Source organism: Rhea pennata, chromosome 3 (assembly GCF_028389875.1).
Source record: "Rhea pennata isolate bPtePen1 chromosome 3, bPtePen1.pri, whole genome shotgun sequence".
Taxonomy (NCBI): Eukaryota; Metazoa; Chordata; class Aves; order Rheiformes; family Rheidae; genus Rhea; species Rhea pennata.
Genome location: NC_084665.1, coordinates 103,345,286 through 103,361,923, shown reverse-complemented (window position 1 = coordinate 103,361,923; position 16,638 = coordinate 103,345,286). Strand labels below are relative to the sequence as shown.

Below are 16,638 nucleotides of genomic sequence, written 5' to 3'. Positions count from 1 at the left end.
TTTGGGAATCGGGAGGCTGAAACCATAAGCTGCTCTTTTGCAGCTCTGAACACAGCAACTATTTGTGCAATGAAGTGATAAGGATCTCTACTGGTATTTCTATTTCTTTCTTAATGATTCCTAATATTTTATTTGGTTCTTTTTATTTGGTTCTTTTTACTTCTAAGCAGCTTCTGAGCTTCTACTTTTGAGTAGTAAACCAATATTTGCATAGAACTATATTCAGTACTGTACTTGAGATAGTTCTTCTGAGTTATTCTGTTGCCAATATGAGAACCTCCCTAAGTCTTCCTGTGAAGAAAACTGAAGTGAAGAATTCATTTTCAGCCTTAGTCTCTTCTTCTTAGTGCATCTTTTTATGTCTTGATTATCTATTGGCCTTTTAGACAATACAGCAGACTTTTATTTCTAAAGAAATTTAGCAGAATATTCCTCAAAGTCTTTTTTGGTCTAATCTATCACGCTTTTAAATTTAGACAGCCAAATCTTCTGTTTTCTCTAGAACATATTCAAATACAGCTTTCAGAGTTTGGAATCTTTTCCCCATTATTCCTTTTTTTTTTTTTTTTTTTCATTTCTAATTGCCTCCTTTACACTGCTCTTTAAATATCCCAGAATTTTTTGATCTCTTAGTCTTCTTAGAAATTGATACATACTTTCTCTGAAACTCCAATGTCTTAAGCAGTATTCTGGTCATATATAGGCATTTAATCCTTTTGGATGCTCTTTTTATTTTCCTATTTTTAATAAGTATTAATAACTATTTTTATTTTTAATAAGTATTTTAATTATTTAACCCTATATTTTGTTTCACCTATTTTAAACTGAGATCACTGCAGAGGAATTCTTGTGTATGAATTTTGACTCATGTGGGAGTGTTTTTTTCTTGGCACATTGTGATCTCTATTAATGGATGATTCTCCCATAGTAACACTTTTAGTCAGGTATTTTGCAATGTTTATGATTCAATCAATCAGTTCGCATCTCGTGGAGGCTCTGAATGGCTATACCAGGGAACTGGAGACTGAAAATGTTGTGTTCACGTTTCTCACCGAAGAGACGTTCATCCAACTTAAGCGCGAGCAATTGAGCCTGTCATTGCGATCTGTACAGACACATTTTCTAAACTCTTTTAAAAAAGATGATTATGAGTAATTCATGATAACAAAGTGCAAGGCCATACTAGAACACTATCATCACACACAATAGTCTAGTTATCATTTCTGTATATGTCAGGCAAATAAGGCTAAATTCACCTACAGCCAGTCTTCCGTGTCTTAGTGCCATTTTTCTAGGTCTTTTTTCTTCATTACAATGCTCCGTCAGTCATCCCTAGCTTTTGAGTATGAAATGGAAAGATTCATCAAAAGACAGTTATATTCAGAAACAGTAGGAGAGGAGTCGTTCTTACACACGGAGCTGAGACAGAATGGTCTTTCTGTATTTTGTGAACAGGTTCAAATGAAAGTAACAGAAAGAACACAGTGCAATTCCTTATCTGCCAAGAATTGTCGATAGGGACTTGGGGCTGGATGGAGCATGGGAACAAAATGATTTCAAATGTTTTAAAAGGAGGAGAAGCATGAGAGAAAAATAGGTAATGAGCTTCATGATCCAGGAGTTAAAGACAGAGTGTCCAAGTTAATATCTACATGTATTTCTACAGCTTAATCAGTTCTGGGGTGTTCTGGATGTGACTCAACAAATCAAAGTGATTTTTCTCTAATTCATCCATTCTGAAGTACATATATTACTGACGTCCCTGTCTTTAAAGCAGTTGAACTCAAAGCTCTATGAAATAAATTAAACCATGGCTGAGAATACTAAACCCTAAGAAAAAAATTATGGCACAATTACTTCAAAGTAAAATTATATTAAATTCAGCACTTTTTAAGACCTGCTGTAGGTCAGAATGGCATCGAATATAGTTAGCAGTCCCAGGGTAATCAGGGTACAGGGTGCATTTCTTCTTTTACTGAGCACTTACCCACCTAACATATCCTTTGAGCATTGGTGAATGACTGCTGGAAGGTGGTTGCTTTTGTGGGACCACCTCAGTCAGTCAGGAGATGATGCAGTTTCTTGATAGGAAAATGCAGGTGAATGGAACTTAGATATGCTAAAGAATTTTCCTAAAGGAAGGGAGGCAAGCGGAGAGGGCAGCAGAGAGGATGCAGCAGCACACTAAGGGCTTGCCCTTCTCCCCATCCCTACCACTGGCCTGAGCAGGGAGCAGAGCCAGGACAAACATGCTTCCTTTGAGCAGCAGCGATGGGGCTCTCTTCTGCACTATTCTTAACTGTGAGTCTGTCCCTTTTCTCCATCTTTTTAAAAGAGGAAAAGACATGTTCCTGCACTGTGAGTGAAATGGAAAAGGATTGGGACTAAACCCTCCTTTGATTTTAGTATCAGTTTAATTTAGCAGTGAGTCAGTATACGTCTGTAGACATCTTATTGAAAAATTCTTCTATTTCTTGAAAGGTAAGTATTTCTATATGAACAAAAAATAAATACAACCTGAATTTCAAAGAGGTGATCGTCCTTGTTCTATGTGCTCCGGTGCAAATCCTGCTGCTGCTTCAGCGTGGAAGTGGAGAAAATAATTGTCCTTCCTTCCAAAGCTTTTCAAAGTGATGTGAATAATTTACAATTTAGCCAGAGGGAGATGAAATCCTTTTAACTGTAACCATATGCCTTCATACCTTCAAATACACTAAAGGAGAACTTTACTATAGCCTGACTGAATACATGGAGTGTTTTATTTCATGGCAAATGCAGGGTTTTTATAATGATGCATAAATATAAACTAATATCTTCAATAACATATTTCCCTCTGTGAAGATTAGCTTGTGGCATAAGAGAAATAATAGAGTAGTATTTTAAACTGATTCATAATTCAATGAGATGAAGCATCTGTGTTTGTACTGAAGAGTAAAAAGCATCTTTTTGCTGACTGTGGAAACTAATGCCCCTTCATGATCAGGGAGCCAGTTTGTCACTATCTGAAAGCAGATGGTCTCGATAGTTTAGAGGATCCTTGGTGGTTCCTCAGATCATTTGGGCTTCTCAGCGCTTACAGAAGATGACAGCACCGGCTGGAGCTTGCTGCATTCCCCATTCACCTCGGGCTCCCTTTCCCCAAAACTGTCTAAAGAGTTTGTTGGAAGGGACTGGAAATGGTTGTTCTTCATGAGGGAAACCTTTAGTTACCCCCTTTGAAGCAACAGACCTCCCAGAGTGTAAGAAACCATTTGTATAGAAGAGCCGAACATAAAGGGTATGCAGGCAAAGAAAAGGACTCAGTGCTTGCTATTTATCAGTGGACTCAGAGCAGAATGGAACAGAAAGAGCTATGTCTTTTATTCTAAGGCTAGCTCTCCTGTGTTAAGTATTTTTATCTGATCATGCCATATTTTTAATTGTTTTTCTGGTGACAAGCTGCTTCAGAACAGCACTGGGCTGAAAATACATTAAAAAGGACATCTTTTGTAAAGCTTTGAGAAACAACTTTGGTGTTTACAGGCAAGCTGTTCAGGTGTCCAGGAGGACTTAATGTCTATGTAGCGACACAGAGTATCACACAGAGTGAGCGCAGTCATTGGCAGGTGCCAAAGGGGTGTCTTACACAGAGTATTTTGGGGATCTACTCTGAATAAGGGGAAACAACAGTGACTCAGGCAGGAGAAACATGGGACCCAGAAGATCTCAGCTGAAAGAAATGAGGCTGCAACTGAGACCCTAATCACTCATGGCTCTAGGGAAGAAATAATTTAAAGCAAGCTCTAAGTGACAACAGTGCCACGATAACAGTGGAGGAAGTGAGAGGTCAATACGCACATACGTCTGCTGGCTAGAAGCTCAGTTCTCTGACTTTCAGGACAAACACAAAGCTCAGCTCATTTTCATGCCAGCAAAATATCTTCTAACCATTCCCAAGCAGGGTGACCACAACTGTACTGTCTGCTGAGAGGTGATCCTCTCTTCTACTTGGCCCACCCTGTTTTCTGCTTTGTCACTGGCTGCTGTGTGCTTGCTGGCCTGGGCCAAAACTGTGCCAGGGAGCATGCTGATTCCAGTCAGTGCTTGAGCTTGTGCCTTAGCAAATTATGTGTACTAGCAAATTGTGTTTAATTTTCTAATAAGGCCATAGCCATGGAAGTGCATTGCTAGAGAAATAATTTAGCAATTATTATGACAAATAATAATAATTATTTATAATTTGTCAGTATTCATGTTGGAAGGTCAAAACCTTCCCTGGCAAAACTAAATCTTAGCTTGCTTCTTAACACTGCCAGCTGTGCCATCTGCTAGCAGAGGAAGAGTACACATTTTTACTTTTGGAACAAAGACATATGTGTGTGTGTGTGTATATATATATATATATACACGTGTGTGTATATATATACATGTATATATATAGCTTGGCAGGTAGCTAATAAAGTGTTTTGGATTCTGGTTGCTGGCTGATATCTGTCATTCCCTTGGCAGAGTCAGACATAAATGTATGACTCATTCAGCACTTGAGTGCACAATATTGTTTAGAAATGCTTCCTTAAAAGCATGCTTTTGAAAGAGGTTTCCTACATAAAGAGAGTAGCTTATCCTTGATGATTTCAGGTACCTCAATGGGCTTTTAATTGCTTAGTTACAGGGTGTGTGGGAGTAAGGCCACAGGTCCCTTGTCTACATAATGATGGCTTGATAACAACTGTAGCTTTCATTCTATTTTCATATTTACTTTTGTGTTGAAAGTCAGGAGTCTTTCACTTTTGCAAACTCTTCTCAGAAGTCTTGGAGAGGAAAAAAAAAAAAACAACCCATATATTCTATGGTGATTCATACAAATAAATAGTCCCTAATTCCTGAATATGGGTTTACTAAATGAGCATTGAATTTTTTACTAAGTTACGTAGCATAACCAAAATGTTTCAGTTTTTAATGCAATTTGACGGTCATTACTCTTTTTACAAAAGTGATGTTACTTCATGATTTTTTTTTGTTTTTAATTGAATACTTTTTATTTTATTTGATGAGACACATTAAAGGGCCCAAACTTGGAGTGAGGGAAGAGGTAAAACACAATGCTAAAGGAAGCCATTTTGCTGCCTGGGCATTGTTATTCCCACGCGAGTGGAACGTGTTATCCTCACTCCTTCCCACCTCTACCATCTTCTGCTCAGCCCCTTGTCACTGCTCCGCAGTTTCTCTTCCAGGCAGTGGCAAAAGCACAAGGCCTGGGTACATTTATTGCCTTTTGTGCCCTCCAACAACCCCTCTCTTACCCTATCCTTGCTGGATGTCTGAAGATTTAATTTCAAGGTAATCCATAATGTATCTTAAATTATACATCTGGCAATCTCAGGTGCATCACTTAACACTTAACTTCATAGTGCTGTTTGAAGCACCTCAATCAGATCACCTGTAATTTCAGATCACCTCAATCAGATCACCTGAATATTTGCAGGTTTATTTCTGTTGTGTGGCTTTTGCTAATGCAAGCTCACACTGCCATAGCAAGGGGCTGCCTTCCCTCCAGCTCTTCCCATGCTTCTTTTTTCCAAAGCCATCTTTGTGCCAGCTCTAGTTGTGAGGCAGCACATGCACTGGGTCAAAAGCACCAAATTTGCAAAGAAAAAAATTTTCATCCAGATGGTTTTGTATGATCCACACTACTGGTGCAAGGAATGGGGCAGGAATTTATGGCCAGGCTGCTTAAACTGTATAAGGTCATTTTTGTCCCTCTCCCTTCATGTATAGAATGGGGATGTCTTGTGTCTCATTTGTCCTATATCTAAATCCTCCTAGTGGCATTTCCTTTTTCTAAACATATTGCTTAGTTGCATTGCACTTGTAAATGGGCAGCATGGTATTATTAAAAGTACACTGTCTAAATCTCAAAAATATATCTGTTTATCTAATATATCTACGCATTTGTATACACTACTGGGTACTGAGTATGGAAAACTGTGACAGTACCTGTTTCTCACTTCCATTTGGGCGAATTGCCCCTCTGGGCAATAACCACAGCAGGAACTCAGTGGCAATCCTGTTGTTATTTATCAGTTGTACCAGAAGAGGGCCCACTTTCTACTGTGTAGCCATGGTAAAGAATATAATTGAGTTATTTAAAAGCTTAAATCTAATCACAGACTCTCCTAGGACTTCAGTACTTACCAAATACCAGTTAGTATATGCGCTTTTACCTCCCTTTTGTTTGCTTACCAAACAAGTCTATTTTAAAACCATTCCCTAGCCTCTGTTTACAGTTTATGCCACAATCCATCATGTCAGTTTACTGTAAGAATTCTGAAAATCACAGATGTACCAAATTGACAAGTTAATTAACAATTTTTTGGTTAGCTGGTAGCAAACCAAGAAGTTTTTTCTTAATTTAATAATCACATTTGTCTGAAATGAGGCACATCACAGAATCATAGAATGGTAAGGTTGGAAGGGACCTCTGGAGATCACCTAGTCCAACCCTCAGCATAGCCCTGTACGGGAAGTGGACCCACGACCATGGCGTTAGCAACACCACGCTCTAACCAACTGAGCTAAACCTGCCCCCACGGATGCATATCCATGCTGATTAAGTTCTATTAAGCTATACTTTTCCAAAAGTATTCTTAAAGGTGTTGTCAAAATGTAGTGTACAATAACCAGAGTTTCCCCCTAGAAGTGCTTTCCCCTAGTATGCTGCTGTCTGCTTATAAGCTGAGGTAACGGCATCACACACTGACCTTCCTTGTTTTGCAGTTAACATTTTGAGGTATCCAGAATGGAATTTGCGGAGTGTAAGCAGACACATGGCTGCGCATAAAGTGTGGCTTGATGAACTTATCAAGATGCAGCTGAACAGCTAGCGAAAACAGCCAGCAAAGACTGTAAACAATAGTTTGACAGGCTAGTGTCTATTTTTATATCAGAAACAAACAGATGCCAGTGATGAGACTGCTATGCGTAAAAACAGCTCTTGCCATTTTAGTCCCCATCTATAGTAAAAGCAGATGACACCTGAATAATTTTGGTGGTGAAATAGGATATTAATAAATTTTTTAAGATCTAGTCATTATAGCCTGACTGGAATTGACTTGTCTAACAGACATGCCACAAATTTTAAAACTTTTCATTTTATTTCCATCTCTTTTTTTCTGTGTGCGCTATAGGTCAAGACAAAACCTGGTGTCATTCGTCCAGTGCTGGTGAAAGGAAAAAGTGCACTGAAAAAGGAGGAGCCCTATCAGCCAAACCCTTTTAAAAAGTACCTCGAAGAAGTCAGTGATCAAGACATTGAGCAGGTGAGTGACTCTCACTTTGAAGTTTTCTTTAGTCTTTGCCACTTTCTGTAAAGCTGATAGAACAATCTTGAATTCTTATTTTGCCCCGATCTCTTGTTTTTTGGAAAGTTAATTGTAATGAAAATACATGACCAGATGATTCACTGAAGGGTGGGCGCTTAGAGGTACATAAAGCAGCAAGATCATTTTGAAAAAGAAAAAAAAAATCATGAACTTTACTGACCTGTATGAAGCATTACCTCAAAGAAACTATGGGCAAATGTTTCTGTCAGCCTATTCTTGTATAGAGGTGTTTGTGTATGTTATTGTGAATTTAACCTTAGTTGCAATATGCAATTTGAATGTCCCTATTGGAATTTATTGTTAACCTATACAATATGGTCTGAACCTTCTATCTGAAGGGGAGTAAAATGGAGCCAACAGTCCTCTTGCCAAACACAATGTGAATACAATACCTTTCTAACTGGATTTTTCTTATTTCCATTCATCTCCAATCACATTAGAGACAGATATTAGCAATGTCAGTCCTCTCTTTTTCCATCTTATGATTGAAATTTTTTAAAAATAGATTTTCATTTTAGTACTTTCTCTTCCTCCCCATAACTGGCTGAATCCTACTCTGACTTGTTGTAGGACAGTCCTGGAATTTCTCAAGAGTACTACAGTGTTTTAAACAAGAGAGTATTTATCTGTAGTATCAGTGGGTTCCAGCAACAAGTATGAGTGGCATCAGAAGCAGTTTTCTATAGAATGTAGACTTTCTGTAAAATATAGATATGTTTTTTTAACTACAGCAAGTGTTTGCAACCACAACTAATTTTCACTAGGAGATAAAACACTCAACATCTAATCCTCACTTGTAAGAAAATTAACATTCCTGGTGCCTTTTCTGATAACAATTTGTCTGGACTGCTGAAGATCTTTGTATGTAGTACCAGAATATTTCTAGCTGCTCTCTAGGTATTATATTATGCAAATAGCAAGGTTTTTAATTACTGCATTGTAAAAAACACCATTTTCCCCTTTTAACACTGAATCTCAGCCAGTTATTTGATCCCAACCATAGAGTTATCTTAGTTTTATGCAAGGACTCTACCATGCCTAATGACACAGACCTAATACTTGCAGAGAAGACACAGAATGAAGTTGTACTGGGTGGGTGAGCTCCTCTGACAGCTCACTGTCCTGCAAAGTGGCAAGTGTGCTCCTGACTCCATCTTTGCTCTTGATAGAAAGATTTCTTTCTCCTCACATCCTCCCTTCCACTGGTCTGAATTTTTAGGAGCTAGGCCAACCTCCCAACATGACAGTAAAAAAAAAAAAAAAAAAAAAAAAAAAAAAAAAATCAAACAAACAAACCAAAAAAATCAAACCAAAGAGTATTTTCTGAGGCTGAGTGAGGAAGCAGAGAAATTTTCCTGAGAGGCTATGTGAGCAGGTGGACTGCTCCTGCCTGGTTCAGGAAGATCCAGGAAGGATCAAGAGCAAGAACAGCCCTCTCTGGAGCAGAGGGATGCTGGCTTGATTCAGCCATTTTGTGGACTTTCACCAATTGTCCACTCTTAGGGGCTGAGCACAATATTAAACACTTTTTTTTTTTTTGCTGGTTATAAAGCTAGAGTCTCCATCCATGCGATAATAGCCCATGCATAAATGGATGCATTCAAAAGCTACACCTCAGCCGCTACAGAGGAATAATGGTTAGAAATGTGACTCTTGCTCATGTAGACAAGAAGGAGTGGTTACAATTAGCAAATAGTTTCAGTCTTCTTAGTTTGATCCCCTTGTGTGCAAAGTCAGAGGTTTTCATGTCCTTTCTATTTCCTATAGCAGCAGAGAAAAAAAAGAATAAAAACAAACACAGATTATCTCTGAGCTTTTGAGGTTGACAGTGAATATCTGGCTTCAGAGAATACAAGTATTCATACTGAGATTTTCATGCTTAAACTTACTGAAAACCAGAAACACCTTCTGATCCTGAGCCCTGTGTTGCTGTTCCCTGGAGCAGAGAGAAGGGAGAGATAGCTGTGAGTTACCACCCGAGAAGCTCTCCTCTAGGCAGCCCCAGTGAGGCCCTGCTGTAAAGGCTGTGGAAGTTCACATATCCCCTGTATCAGGGGTGGGCATGGATCCTACGAGGTATAATTTTGTTGATGAAGGAATGATGCTGTTGCCAAACTTTGTGCCTTCAGATAATGACAGCAAAGTTATTAATGTTGCTACCATTCTCAGAAACTTTCTGACATTTGAAGCTAATCATGAAGAGCAGTCTAACTTATGCCACTTTGGGAAACTTGTTTCAGTACACTGAAGAAGGTGGAACAGGTTGCCCAGAGAGATTGTGGAGTCTCCTTCTCTGGAGATATTCAAAACCTGCCTGGATGCAACCCTGTCTAACATGCTCTAGGTGACCTTGCTTGAGCAGGGAAGTTGGACTAGACGATCTCCAGAGGTTCCTTCCAACCTCAACCATTCTGTGATTCTGTGACCAGTTATATGTACATGGCTGACCAGACCTACAAGCAGTGCTCTCGCTCTTAGGGGGAAGCTCAGAGCCAATGGCTCCTGCCTTTCCATCAGTCCATGGTGTGCTTTCTGAGCTGTACACACTTTCTTCTCTTAGGAGCCATATTTTAATTCAAAATAGATACATTTTAATAGTGTCATTTCACTTTTTCAAATCTAAGGTTTATTTTTGAGACTTACAAAATCAGCTCCAGGGTCTGCAAATTTTCAGAGCTATTGTGTATATCTACAAAACCCAATATTTTGCAGTTGTCTAATTTATAACTGTGTATGATATAAATTATTTATGGCATATATCAGTGAAGCACAGATGATGTGATAAGACAGTGAATAATGAGGTTGTTGTAATAAAAGCCCCCCAAAATTATTTTATATAGAAACTATGAATTAAAATGAATTAAAAAAATAAGTCACTGACTTTACTAGAAGGAAAAGTTTATTTCATGATGAATACATACAATTTTGCTTCCTTCGTTTAAAGAAACAGTTTGACATTAAAGTGCTGAGAAGTAAATATTTGTATCTTAAACCAAGAAATATCATAGATTGCTGTAAAATAATTGTTATTTTTCAGAGATCCATATTAAGAGTTCTCTGTTCTGAAAAATATGGCACTACTTAGGCCTTTATTCAGATGAATTCACTGACTTAACAGAAACTGATTTTGTTTGGGTGAATAATGGTTATATGATTCTAGTGGCAATCTAATACATTAATTAATAGCCAGATCTGAAAAAAAAAATTTACTGAAGTACTGAGCATCACAGCATACACTGACAGGTTCAGCACTTGTCTGTCAGAGTGGATCCATGGTGCTGATACAAGTTTTGAGTGGAGGAGAATTAGTTGCCCATGTGAGGATGACAGTCTTTCAGCATGACTGAAACCCTCTTGATGGGTTTTAATGACTGTGATAGGGCTGCAGCGTAGTGAAATTGGGCTTACTGCCCAGACAACAGCTTGAAAATTGCAGTGGTTAGCTCTAGCCACTGGATTATCTGCATATAAAGACAGGCATTCTCCCCCTTCCCCTGCACTCAGTAGTTTGCATTTTTGGCTGCCCACTGGCTGATTTCCAAAGAGTGGGAGGTGTACCCCCTAAGACTGCCCAGCACCCACGTAAGTTGTCTATGAATTAAAACTAAGACACCTAGCAGTTAGGTTTTCTGCTTTCTGCGCAGAGGCTGGTGCTAGTCCATTAGTACTTGGAAAGCATTTAGCTGGCATCTATGTAACTGAGGATGATGCTGTTTATACTGTTACTGATTTTTTCTGTCTTTCTTTGGAAAATTTCCCAGTGCTATCAGGATGATTCACATTTCTGTTTCCTCTATCGGCATTTCTTTCCTTTCCTTTCTAATGGTATCACCTGAGGGTGCCTTTCCAAAGTCAGGTTGCTGCCCTCCTTCACCCTGGAGGTCTGTTTAGGATAACCACCTTCAGACTGCACCTTTGAGGATTAGCTGAGGTTCCCAATGACATCAGTTCCAGTAACTTCTCTCTTCTGACTTTCCTTAGATCTCTGCAGTACCTCCCCTCCCTGCCCACCCCCCTGTCTAACATGGAGCACGAGTGACCGCGCAGGTGATATAATGATGCAGCCAGCTGCACCCACTGACCTTCAGCTTCCCACCCTGTGTCGAACACACAGGTTTTTGCATCACACAGAGTAATTTGTTTGTTTTTCACTTCACTGGAAACTCCCTCCAACAAAAATAATATCTTTTTTCTTTAACAGACAGCTGTTTTCATGCAGATCATCAATAGTAATAGTTTTTCATTATTAATCTACATTACCCCTTTGCTCTACTTATTTTGAATTGTACTCTGCAAGGTGAGAAAATAACATATTGCTTTTCTGTGAATGAACTTTCGGATTAGCAATATAGAAATGATGTGTAACTATTTTTTCAGGCCAAGTTAAAAAGAGATTTATAAATTGGAAATGATGTAGAATTATAGCTAATAGCTAGCTCTTTATGTCTGTGATTTGGTCACATAGTACATAGACTGACAGAAGTGTGCCAATAAAATTTATGTACAACGGAAAAAAATCTGTTTTCTCATAATAGCTGGTGTGGTCTTCTTTTTCTTTCCCTAAGGACATATGTAACTTGCAGCACTGCCTATTCAGTGGATATCCCCTGTCAAACATTGTTATAGATAGAGTTTGTATTTCTGAGATTCAAAATTGGCATAATTATGCTTCCCACATATTTAGATACCCTTAGCGGAGATGATAATTACCCCATCATGAGAAAGAATATTTTTCCCTTGTCTAGTACATTTCAGTGATGCTCCAGGAATTTTGCAAATATGCTTCAATTTGCTAGAAAGAGCGCCATAAAATAAATCAGAAGTATATAATTTGTTAACAACATTGACATGACAGCTTCATGAAAGTTTCCATTTGAAACTGGAGAATTAAATTATAGCAAAACATGAAAACAGATGATAAAAAATACTAGAGAATTCATGCATTTACAAACGTTTATGGACATGCATGTGCATAGGCTCCTTTGTGATTAAAAATAAGCCACTTTGAGATATGGAAGAAACAGATAAGAATGAATTAAAGATGTATTTGTTAAACTTGGCATAAAGCCTTAAGAACAATTTGCCAGATTTTATTACTAATGGAGCTGGGATTCAGGAGTCCAGTGAAGAGCTGCAGGAGGCCAAGCTGGCGAAGGCTGACTGACATGAAGTGCTCGTTCCCTGGTATCTCCTGGCTGCCTGTGCTCTTCCATTTTGAAGCCTCTCCTCTTTCTGTGGGTAATGCCTTACCTTCTGCTGGAACTAATTGCAGATTGTCACAGATTTTCTGGGTCTTGTGTTCAAAGGCAGAGCAAAGCGAGGAGTGCTCTGGCCTGGATTCAGCTGGCCAAGCTGGTACGAATCTGGAATGCATATCCATGGCCTGGCTGAAACCTAAGCAGAAGATCTATGCCAAAAGCTGTGTATGCCTCCCTGAATCTATCTCAGATCTTTTAAAAATAAATTGCTTTAAAGAATCTTATCTGTTTTGGATGCAAACAGCATATAAATATTGTTTCTTTCTTTCTACATATGCTATTAAGCACTGACAACTTTCAGTAGTAAAATTCGATGTGTGTATACCTTCTCCAATTTAACTCTTAGATGTCTGAAAGAACTTGATAGAAACTTGTTATAAAAACCTGAGATGCTCCACACAATAGATAACGGAGGCTTTCTTCTGTAGAATGTATTTGTCAGATGCTGTTTTCAGATTGCCTTTGCTTCCAGTCTGCTCTCTCAGAAAGTCTCCTGAAATGTGGCTGTTGTGTCTTAGCACAAGATCCTTCTGGGCTTTCCTTTGCCACACCTCAACACCAGTTGAGCTATGGAAGGGGCATGCACCTCAGTTCAAGGGTCACTGTTTTAAAGGAACAATTACTGCAGTTTTGTGTGTGTTTTAAAGGAACAATTACAGCAGTTTTGTGTGTAAGTATTAACAGGGAGGTGCCAATAAAAGTGCTCAGTGTAAAGCAGTTATATAGGCATGAAGGTAAGGTTCCTTTCCTAGTTAATAATCAAACCCCGTAAAATGTAAGTAAGACCCAAGATGAGACTTTTGCTTTTTATCCAAAGCTTCTTTTCTTACACCCACTAATCAAAGTTTCTGTATATTTTTCTTTTTTTCTGTAGGAGACTGCTCTCCTCCACCCTCTATGTCTGACTAAACTGTTCCCTCCAACTAAGCCCCCCTTGCACCCTGCCTCCATCTCCCTTGCTGACTGTCTAAATCCCGGACCTTTCAGTCGCTTCCCTTCCATCTTGTGCGACGTTCAGGGGCGTTCCTATAGTCCTTACAGCCACAACACTTTGTACAACAAGGCGAGTGCAATGAGTGCTGTGGTTCAGTATTTTTGTCAGGGTTTTATCCTCTTAAATCTCGGCAGCATTCAGGTGGCTCATTAAGGTTTGGTCCCATCAGGTGCTCTGGGGGATGCATCTCAGACATGCCCAGCACCTCCAGTGGCCCTGGAGATAATATTGCTTTTCCTTCACTCTGCAGGACTTGCTTCCTCCACACTGGGTGTATATAACAGCCAGGACAGGAGTCCCACCGTTCTTCATTGAAACTGTTTGTTCTTTAAAGGAGAAATAATCTATTCCATCCCTTGTGCAATCCTTCTAGCATTTACCTACACTAATTTACCTACACTATTTACATTTTCCTTTGGGAAACTTACTGAAGGGAGGCTAAGTTAAGAGAAATATATACAGAAACTGGGCTCTACCCAGTAGCTTTATCCTGACAAGTACCTGTCTCTTGCTGATACAAAGGAAATCACACCTTCGTTGACATTTTCTTCTCCTTTAAAACAGCAGTGAAGAAGTTAGATAAAATCTCTGTAGTCCAAGGTGGGGATGGCAAAAATATGAAGGCATCTACATGGTAATGTGTGGCTGACAGGGCTAGCTGATAAGGTCTGCAAGGCCTAAACTGGGCCCTCGGTCTTAGCTGCACTCTTTCCAAAGAGCGATTGGCATGAGGTCTTCACAATACCTCAGAGCATCCTGGTGTGGTGTTAGCAGAGCATCTGTTGTGGAGGACCATAAAGAGAGATGCCGTTTGGACCTCACTGCTTGTGGTCCTCCCATATCCTCATTTCCTAACGCAAAACCTGGTTCCAGATGCTCAAACCAATATGTGCAAGACATAATCCCACTCGGAAGTGTACAGCGCACCTTCTCTGTAATGTAACAGGTTAAAATAGAGGCACTAAGTGCTATTTCTTATCATAGTTTCCTCACTAGAGGAAGTGCCAGGGTGATATTTGCATTACTTGTTTCAGGCACATTTGGAGTCTACTCTACTATGGAGAGACATAGCACCTCCTAGGAGAGATTCAGAACACATATATTAATCAAAGTTAGACTATGAAGAACTGTCTGGGAATTGCGTTCTTTCCCCATCGATTTGAAATGGAATTTAGATTAATAAGCACCAGTAATGGTGTCTGAAGTCAGCCCCTAAAGTCCTGTGGAATTTATAGAGTTTATGATACTTTTTTTATTTATTTATTTGGATGGAAACAAAATTAAAAAAATACAGGTTTCTATTCTGTCTCTAAAGAATCCTGAACAAAATTTCTTTTCATATCTACTAGGCTGGGTTTCTCAGTTTTAATTTTTACTAAACTGGGCTGACATGTTTGTTTAGGCAGTAACGATTTTATGATCAAGTATTTTTCAACAAGTTTCCTGGTTCATCAGAGGGCATTCACAAGAAGAAACAAACAAGCAGACCATATCACCGCAGCCAGTGTTTGGAATGAAAGTGGGTATTTGCTATTGGTAATCAAAAAGTTGTTAGAAATTCTGTCCTTTCAATTTGCATTGGAAAGAGAATGAGGCAGGAAGAAGTCATCTGAAGATAATCGGCCAAGATTGTGTAAACTTTTTTAGTATAGCAAATCAGCACTTTCTTGAACAGAGATATTCTTGTTGAATAATGACTGAAATAAGAAAACTTTGCTGCTGCTCTGTTGTTTCATAGCATCATGCATCCAAAATCCTTTCTTTCAACGTGGGGGCTATAGGATTGTCCAGCTTCTATATTTGTATTCCACTTTGTGAAAATTATGAGGTACTTTTCATCCAGACTTCATGACTCCAATCAATCTGTGTGAGCTTTGCAAGCTGATAAATATAGCCACCCCTTTGATGTCACAGGTTCTTGCTTTATTGTATAATTCCAAGAACTATATCATCTGACTTCTTTTATTTCCCATACATATCACACTTGGGTCATTTTTTACCATCCACTAAAGTACTTAATAAAGTACTTCATATGGTTTTCCTGTAAGCTTCATACATATGCAAGCAGATCCTTCCTGTTGTAATTTTGAACTGAGTCTCTTTATTTAAATCTACAAGTTTCCAGGGTTCAGTAGCTGCATCCATAGCCCAGAGTTATTCTCAGTTACTGTAGAGTGTAGTATCCTACTGAAGTAAAGCTCAGACGATCATTGCATTTTACTTCAAATAATTGTGTACTAGCAATTTTGAGTGGTTAGGTCATCCAGGAGCTAATCAGGAGACCTGTGTTCTAGGTGAGACCCTAACACTCACCGGCTTAAGATCTTCTAAGCAAAAAAGTTCACTTCCTTGGGCTTCTGATTCCCTTCACACCATTATTTCTCTCTATACGTATGTGAAATAGGCTCCTGATTTCAATAAAGAGCACATACCAAGATAATACTTGTGTTTCTTCAGAGAGATCCCTAAATTGAGTTAATATAGCAAGTTCCACTCAGTAAGATTTGGCATAAACCCATGGGAGTCTATGAAGTGAACCATGATTAGTATAAAACTTTGAATAATTAGATTTTCTAAAGCAGGTTTGGTAAGAATGAGCATGAATTTTGAGAAGAATATCTTTTTTGAGAATTCTTAGGAGGACTTTGAATATAATTCATTTTAACATTGATTGTTTCCTACTGTTTAAAATAATTTTAATTGCTTCATGATTTACAATAATTTTAAAATCTCAGGCAGTGAAGATAAGATTAGCTGATATAATGTGAGACATCTCTGTTATCTGAGGTAGGTAAGATTTTTAAGCATTTCTTGTAGTGTAAGTAAATATCTTTAATAAAATGCATCGTATTTCTAAATTAATGTCACCTTGTAGACCGGAGTAGCCCAATATTTTGAGAAACAGAATCAAGAAATAACAGCAGTGCACTCTTTTAATAGAAATGGAGTCTTATTTGCCCAAGAAGTAACTATTCACTACATAAAATAATTTTTCAAATGTTTCTATATTGGTCTATAGTACTAC

General features: G+C 38.6%; 1 protein-coding gene across 3 annotated transcripts in view; it reads left to right on the top strand.

The window, feature by feature from the left end:
• Positions 1 to 16,638, top strand: part of MLIP (muscular LMNA interacting protein) — a 118,850-nt gene that overhangs the window by 81,425 nt on the left and 20,787 nt on the right. For all 3 annotated transcript variants that reach the window (XM_062572923.1, XM_062572922.1, XM_062572921.1), the window contains one exon: positions 7,167 to 7,298. In XM_062572923.1, the coding sequence (XP_062428907.1) occupies positions 7,167 to 7,298 (132 nt within the window). The remainder of the gene's footprint in view (positions 1 to 7,166; positions 7,299 to 16,638) is intronic.